We start from the raw sequence: 8,237 nt of genomic DNA, 5'->3' as shown, positions 1-8,237 counted from the left end.
TAAATGACTGTGTTGAATAGAGGCAGGATGTAATAAGTGCCATTGATAAGGTGCAATGTGTGCAAAGTGTTCTAGAAGTACAGATCATTTTTGGCTTGGGAGGGGGGGAGTGTGGAAGTCTTCACAGCAGAGGGGGCATTTGGGCTGGACTGTGAAAACTAGGGGAGGCAGTGATAGGTAGAGGTGGAGAGAAGGCACTCCAGGCAGAAGAAACAAAGTGGGGGCACCTGGGTGGCTCAGTCAGTTAGGTGACTGCCTTTGGCTCGGGTCATGATCCCGGAGTCCCGGGATCGTGTCCTGCATCAAGATCCCCAGGGATCATCAGAGAGTCTGCTTCTACCTCTGACCCTCCCCCTTCTTGTGTTCTCCCTCTCTCTCTTGCTCTCACTCTCTCTCGAATAAAATCTTTAAAAAAAGAAAAGAAAAAGAAACAATGTGACCAAAGGGTAGGAGATGACAAAGCAAGGAGCTCCTTCAGGGAACAGCCACCAGGCAAATGTGGCTGGGACTTGAGTGTGGGGTAGCCTATAGTGGAAGGTCAGACTGGTGGATAGGATCAGAACATGCAGAACCTTGAAAGTCAGAGCCTGTACTCTTGACTGTACAGGCAACATGGAGCCAACCAGTGTTTGGATCACAGGGATAATCTCTTCGCTTTAGGAAGATTAGCTGTGTGCTGCATGGTGACAGTTCTTTCATGAAATATTTCTGGAGTGCCTCCTAAGTGCCTCAGCACCCTGTGATGGGGGAGGATGGATCGGAGTTGGAGTGACTGAACAAGAGATGAGTTGGTAGGCCATTGCAGTAGTCCAGACAGGAGCTACCGCAGGCCTGTTAAGTGGCAGAGTCGGAGGGAGTGGAAAGGAGGGGCAGGAGCCAACACATGACAGAGGTAGAAGTGACAAAACTTGGTGACCATTTTAAGTGGGGAGTGAAGGGGCACCTAGGTGGGTGTCTCAGTTGGTTAAGCCTCTGACTCTTGATTTTGGCTCAGGTCATGATCTCGGGATTGTGTCCCATGTGCAGCTCTGCACTCAGAGCGGAGTCTGCTTGTTTCTCTCCCTCTGCTCCTCCCTGCCTCTCTCTCTCTCAAATAAATAAATAGATAAATAAATAAGATTGTTAAGTGGAGGTGAAGGAAAGAGAAAAAAGACTGAGCGTGATGATAATCATGATCAATACTTGTGCAGCTCCTTTCCATGGATGCTGTTGTGCTAAGTGCTGTAGGTATGCTGTGTGAATTTGCCCAATAACCCTTTGGACAGATGAGGTCACCATGGCTCAAAGAAGTCAAGGAACTTGTGCCAAGCCAGACAAGTAGGAGATATCAGTGCTAGAGTTTGTGCTCGTGACCATGCCCTAACCTCCCTGCTCTGTTACCTTGGGGGGTGTTGGGGGGACTTGTGCTTTTTTGGCACAGGAATTCAGAAGCTGGTAAGGACACCAGATTCCCTCTTAACACATGCCCTCCCTTGCCCTGTTTATGTGAAAAGCTGGTGGCGGTGGAGGACTGTGTCTGTCGCTCTTCCTGCAGTTCTTCCCAGGGGCCTTTCACTTCTATGCTGGGTACACAGGCCCCCAGTGAAGCAGCGGAGGAGACATGAGGCTGGTAGACTGCAACCAAAGGCTGCAGCAGATGTGGGAAACCAGTGATCCCCAGGCCCCGTGGGCCCTGTGGGGACAGCAGATGTCTTAAGCCCACATGGAGATTTGCTTTCTGCAGATGTAAGCCAACATTTAGAAATGAGGGGGCTTCACAAAGAAAAAAGGCATCCCTATGCCCACATTCCCACAAGACAAACTTGGACTTGAGCTGCCCCCTGCGGAATGTACACACCGTGCCCTTCTCACCACTCACAGACTTGGAGTGTGACCTTCGCCTCAGCCTGGCCCACCTTGTGCACTCACCCTTATCTGCCTGATCCCAGAGGATGGTTGATTTTGTGATTCCTCATCTGAATGGACTCCTGTAGAGTTTCCTCTTTTCTTTCTTTCTTTCTTTTTTTTTTTTTTTGAGACTTGAGCCACCAAGAAGTAGGGCAGGGGTGGTCAGTGTCCTCTGGTCCCACCCCTTCCACAAACCCTAGACTTTCTCCTCTCTCCCAGTGCTTGACACCATGGAACAAAGCCATGAAGGGAGGGTTATCATCAAGTCTTACCATTTATTTCTTTATGGGGTTAAACAAGGGCAGAGAGGTCTCTGCCCCACAATGCAACAAAACAGAAAGCAGTACACATACAGAGACTCTCACCGAAACACAGAGGCAGGGGGAAGGGGAACAACTGAATCATAGCCAGGTGAGGGCAGAAGGGACAGGGGACTACTAGGAATCCAGCTTGGAGACTCAGTCATAGGAACTAGTGCAAGAGAGGTCTACTCATGAAGCACAGTGTAGAAAATGGCATAAGAAAGCTGCCCAGCTCTGCTGCCTGTGATGGAGGGCAGGGGGCAGCTGGAGGGGTGGTGGAAGATCTGGGTGGTGAGGGGGACAGGGACAGTCAAATGACTTTGAGGTGGAGTGAGGTGCCCCTTTCCCCTGCCACTGGGCAAGGCCCTGGGCTGGTCTGAGCCAGGGGTCTCCTGGGCACTTGGTGATGGGGAAGAGAGGATGGTAGTCTCCAAGGGTCTGCTCTTTGGGGCCCTAAGGTCCCCCTTACTTCCCAGTCCCCTTGCCCCTCCTGAGGATGCAGGAGTTAGAAGGCAGGACCTAGGGTCTCTCACATCTACAGAAGCGTCTCTGGAAAGGAGCCAGCACCTCTTCCCCTCCCCAGCTGAAAAGAGCACTCTAGGGATGGGGCATGTGGCTAGGCCCGAAGTGCTGTGGGCCAAACAGGAGAGGGTGTGGGCAGGGCACGGGAGTCAGGAGAGGGAAACAGGCTGTGACAAATGAGAAAACTGGCAGAGAAGGACTCCCCAGTCTCATGGAGCCTATTTGGGACCCAGCAGAAGTCCTTGAATGATACCCTCTCTCCTGGGAGGTCTCCCATCTCTCCCCTGACAACTACTTCAGGCTGTCTCCTCCCCCTCCTCCCCCTCCCTTCACTGGCATCACACGCAGCCTAGGACACAGGACCTCCTGGCCCTGAAAGCCCCTTGGCCTGTCCCAGGGACACAGTTCGGGCTGCCTTTCTTGTCTGCTCTTCTTGGCTCGTAAATGTCCCAAGTAATGTGGCTTCCCACTCCCAGGAGATCAGCACAAAGGCTAATAGCCCTTTGTGCCCAAGGGGCCTTGGAGGCCTCATTTCTTGTCTAGCTCTCAGGCCTGACGGAGTATTTCCAGTCTCAGCCAAGAAAAGACAGCACATTCTCTTTATTCAGTGGGTCCTCTTGCCTGTCTCCGGACCTTCTCCAGGAGGGGGCAAGGGTGCCTGGATCAGGGGACCTGCTACAGGGTGAGGGAGAGTCTGGTTGTTTCACAATTGAGATAGTAATCCATGGGGTCAGGGATGGGAAGGGACAAATACTCTTTGGTAGGCTGGGGGTGGGGACAGGTTGGGGACAGGGGAGGCTCATCTCTGGAAAGCCCTGGGGCAATGCCACCAGGTTCTCCTTCATGGAGGCCTGGGCTAGGACAGAATGAGGGTGTATGGGGACCCAGGCCAGGCCTGACCCACTGGGCTTAAGTCCCTCCTCCCTATGGAGATCAGAAATGGAAACATCATTGGCCTCAAGGCCAAGATCTCCAGGGCAAGAGTGGCCCTTGGGAGTATGTGCACCTTCTGTAAGATAATGGCCCTTCAGACAGTGGCAGTCTGACCATGTGCTATCAGCCTTCTGTTTTGAGGCCCAACAGCAGACTTCCTGTGCTCTTTCCCTACAGGACTCTTTATGTAACCCTTTCTGATTTGGGGAACTGTTCTCAAGCCTGCCTCAACACTGATGATCCACCTTCCCCTAAACCATTCAGTTATTTCTCTAAGCTCTCTGCCCACATCTCTCCCCTCCCTTCTGTTCCTCTTCTCTCCTCCCCTCCCCTCTGTTCTGTTCTCCTCTCTCCTCTTCTCCCCTCCCCTACTCTCCTCTCCCTTCTCTCCTGTCCTTTGCTCTGCTCTCTCCTCCCGTCTCTACTCCTCTCCCCTCCCCTACTCTCCTCTCCTCCTCTCTCCTTCTTTCTCCGCTCTTCTCCCTCTTCCCTCCCTTACTCTCTTCTCCTCACCTCTCCTATCCTCTGCTCTTCTCTCCTCTCTTTTTTCTCTCCGCCAACTCTCTTCTCCTCTCCCCCTTTCTCTCCTCTCCTTTCTTCTCCTCTCTTCCCTCCCCTACTCTTCTCTCCTCTCCTGTCCTCTGCTCTCTTCTCCTCTCCTCTTCCCTCCCCTACTCTCCTCCCCTCCCCCTGCCCTGCTCTCTTCCTTTTCTCCCACACTCTCCTCTCCTCTCCTCTGCTCCTCTCTCCTCTTCTCTACTCTCCTTTCTTCTCCTCTCCTCTCCCCTCCCCTCACCTACTCTCCTCCTCTTCCCTCTTCTTCCTCTTCTCTATCTCCACTCTCTCTCACCACTCATTCTGTACCCCATTCCTACTCCTCATTGCCTAGGGTGGCAGGGCACAGCTTAACCGGGGCCCTGACCTAGCCATGACTGTATGCACCTCACCTCCCAGCCTGGCACTTGCCTGTGGTGGCCCCACATGGGGCAAGGTGCGCTGGAGTAGGAGAAGGGCCACTGCACCGTCTGCCATTGCCTATAGGGGTATGGGCAGGAGGGAATTAAGGATCGTGGCAACAAAAGGAATGTGGAGGGTGGAAAGAGCTTCTCCCCTCTATGCCCCCCAACATTCCCTGCAGGGCCAAGGCTGGTTGAGCAGCCTCCTTCCCTAGGGTCAGGGCTCTCAGCAGGAGTGGATATGTCCAGCCCCCACTCCCCCACTTTTTTTGCTAAGCCCCATAGACCGGGACCTGAGGGGGGGGCAGCTGCTGCTCCTGCCTTGTTCTCCCGGATGAGTTTTGCAGCTCCCTGGGGCCCTCTGGCCCTACTGCTGGAGCTGCTTTTGGGGTGGAGGTATGTTGGGGGTGATGTGTGGCCCCCAATTTCCCCCCCGCCCCCCACCTGGTCTTATACCTCCCATGGGAGGAGCCCCTCCCCCTCCCCCTGGGGGGATGGAGCTGATGTCAGTGTGCGGTGGAGGTCTGTCCTCCCTTCCTGCTGTCACTCTTCCCGAGTCAGGCCCTCATCTAGGGCCGGCAGTGCCTCCAGCCCCAGTCCTCCACCGCCCTGGCTGCTGGAGAAGGACACCATGGTATGGAGGAGCATGAGAACAAGGACATAGAGCCGGATCCTGCTGGGGCTGAGACGGGAGCCCCCGGAGACCGGCAGCAGGGAGGGCTTGTGGCTGATGTGGCCGGGGGGGTCATGGCGGGGGTGGAAATGGTGGTACTGTTGGTGGTAGTGGTGGAAATAGGAGTGGTGGAATTGCTGGTGGTGGGTTTTGGGGGCCTCAGTCTCCTTGAACTTCTTCTTCTCCGACTCACAGGAGACCCACTGCACGTCACAGCACTTGGTTTCCGGCCGCTTTGGCGAAGTATCCAGCAACCCTGCCAATGGATAAGGAAGGTGTGGTGGTGTGCTAAAGGGACAGGTGGCTTTCCTAGAGAGGAGATTTTTCAAAGCTGTGACTGCACTGGTAGCCCTGGCCCAGACTCCTTTCCCCCTGTCCCTTGGCGACTTCCCTTTCTGGATACTTCTCTCCCAGGGATCCCAGACAGTTTCTCGGGCAAGTTGCGGAGAGAGATGGCCCCTGTGCTCTTCGCCCCTGCTCTGCTCGGCCCTGTCCGAAACTGGGGACCTTGCTGCCCACTCTTCAAGGCACCAGGCTTCTTCTAATCTGACTCTCCTGTGTCGTCCTCCCTGCTCCCACGCCCCCAACCTGGTGTCTGCCCTGGGCCCCCAGCCTCCTCCCTCCTCGACATCGACGCTCTGCCTTTACCTGTACAGATAAAGCCAGGAAGCCCTCCGTACACCATTTCCTCGTTGTCGGGGAGTATAAAGGGGCACCGGGTCTGCACTTCCAGACAGTACTGCTTACAGGGCACCCAGCGCTGGCATTCCTGCTGGTTCACGCTGAAGTATTCGGAGCACAGCCAGGCCTTGTAGACAGCCTAAGGGGAGAGGAAAGAGCATCAGCCCAGGTGCCAGCCCCTTCCTTCCTCAAAAGACAGGGATGAAGGAGGGGGTGTATTTGCCCACCCACCCAACACCAGGATCCAGGGGGTGGGGGTGAAGAAGGATGGGGGTCAAAGACCGCTAATCCTCCTCTAAAATCTCCCATCTCATAGCCCCAAGTCCTAAGGCCCCTCACCTGCAGTCCTCCAAGGCTTATGTTTTCTTTTCACTGGTAAAATCACAAAACTACTTCTATGTCAGAGCTGGGAGGGGTTTTACAGATCATCCCATCCAACCCTACTGGTTTCGTTGACCCCAGGAGGTATCCTGACTTGTCTGGAGTCACTTACAATGAGGTAAACTTCAGTTCTGTTCCATTCAGCAAACACTTCTTCAGCTGATGTGTAAAGTTTCTAAATTGAAGAAAGTGGTGGAAGGAATAATCCCTGCCCTCCCTCATTAGGATGTTACGTAGATCAGATAATAAGACACATGTGAAAATGTTTTTGTAAACTCTGCAGTGCAATACCAACGTGAAGGGTTAGTTTTAAGGAAAACAGGAATCTGCCTTAACCAGGCACCACATGTGTTTTCAAGCTCTACTGAATCCATGCTCTGTCCCATTGGCTTCAGCTACGGTGTGGGGCAGATGGCACGTTTTGTTTACAAACGCTCCTTTGCAGATTCACTTCTCAGTATACTTCCTGTTCCTCATATAGCCCACTCCAACCAGGCACTGGGTCCTCTCTGAGGTTCCCTGCTCTGTACTCTTTGGTTATCATCAAGCCCAGACTTTCTCCACAGTAACTACAGCTGACATTTTGAACTGAATAAATCATTTTTTCTTTTAATTTTAAAGGGGTGTGTGGGTGGCTGGGTCAGTTAAGCATTTGCCTTAGGCTCAGGTCATGATCCAGGGATCCTGGGATCAAGCCCTACAACCGGCTCCCTGCTCAGCAGCTCTCCTCCCTCTGCCTTTCCTTCCTGCTCATGCTCTCTCTCTCTCTCTCTCAAATAAATAAAATCTTAAAACAAAGTCTTTTAAATCAACTAATTAATTAAATTGAAATACAGTTGACATACAGTGTTACACAGTTTCAGGTGTGCAACATAGTGATTCAACAACTCTATGCTAGAGTCCCCACGAGGGTAGCTACCATCTGCCACCATACAACACGAAAATACCATTGACTTTAATCCCTGTGCTGTGCTTTTTACTCGTGTGACTTATTGTCCCATCACTGGAAGCCTGTATCTCCTAGTTCCCTTCACTCATTTTGCCCATCTCTCCAACCTCTCCCCTTCTGGCGACCTTCAGTTTGTTCCCTGTATTTCTAGGTCTAATTCTGCTTTGTTTCCTTTTCATTTGTTTTGCTTTTTCAGATTCCACATATAAGTGAAAGCATATGTATTTGCCTTTCTCAGCGTGACTTATTTCACTTAACACAATACCCTCTGGGTCCATGTTGTCTCAAATGGCACAATCCCATTCTTTTTATGACTTTTATTTCTATTGTTATATTCTATTACACACGCACACACACACACATAGACACACACACCCCGTATCTTCTTTATCCATTTATCTATCAATAGACACTTGGGTTGCTTCCATATCTTGGGTATTGCAAATAATGCTGCTATAAACATAGGGGTGCATATATTTTTTTGATTTAGTGTTTTTATTTTCTTTGGGTAAATATCCATGAACTGGATCCTTTGTACTGGCAACTGTCTTGTGCATTATAAGATACTGAGTGACATTTTTTTAAAAGCTTTTATTTATTTATTTAACAGAGAGAGACACAGCGAGAGAGTGAACATAAGCAGGGGGAGTGGGAGAGGGAGAAGCAGGCTTCCCACTGAGCAGGGAGCCTGACACAGGACTATATCCCAGGCCCTGGGATCATGACCTGAACCTAAGACAGATGCTTAATGACGGAGCCACCGGGGCACCCCTTGAGTGACATTTCTTGACTCCACCCAGTAGTTGCCAGTCCTACGCCCCTCCCATTTTTGTGACAACCAAAAAATGTCTGGCCATTGTCAAATGTCCCTGGGTCAGGGAGGGGGTCAGAATCATCCCCCACTGGGAACCGCTGAGCTAGCTCTTTGCTATTGAAAGTGTGGATGTGGATCA

General features: G+C 52.0%; 1 protein-coding gene across 1 annotated transcript in view; it reads right to left on the bottom strand.

The window, feature by feature from the left end:
* Nucleotides 1-2,142: 2,142 nt before the first annotated feature.
* The window catches only part of NALF2 (NALCN channel auxiliary factor 2), a 29,525-nt gene continuing 23,430 nt past the window's right edge, over nucleotides 2,143-8,237 (bottom strand). Inside the window, exons 2-3 of the mRNA XM_059157784.1 lie at nucleotides 5,922-6,093; nucleotides 2,143-5,529 (exon numbers count right to left, since the gene is read on the bottom strand). Of these exons, the coding sequence (XP_059013767.1) occupies nucleotides 5,144-5,529; nucleotides 5,922-6,093 (558 nt within the window). The 3' untranslated portion in view covers nucleotides 2,143-5,143. The remainder of the gene's footprint in view (nucleotides 5,530-5,921; nucleotides 6,094-8,237) is intronic.

This window comes from Mustela lutreola, chromosome X (genome assembly GCF_030435805.1).
Source record: "Mustela lutreola isolate mMusLut2 chromosome X, mMusLut2.pri, whole genome shotgun sequence".
In the NCBI taxonomy this organism is placed as follows: domain Eukaryota; kingdom Metazoa; phylum Chordata; class Mammalia; order Carnivora; family Mustelidae; genus Mustela; species Mustela lutreola.
This window is presented reverse-complemented; position numbering and strand designations above follow the sequence as displayed.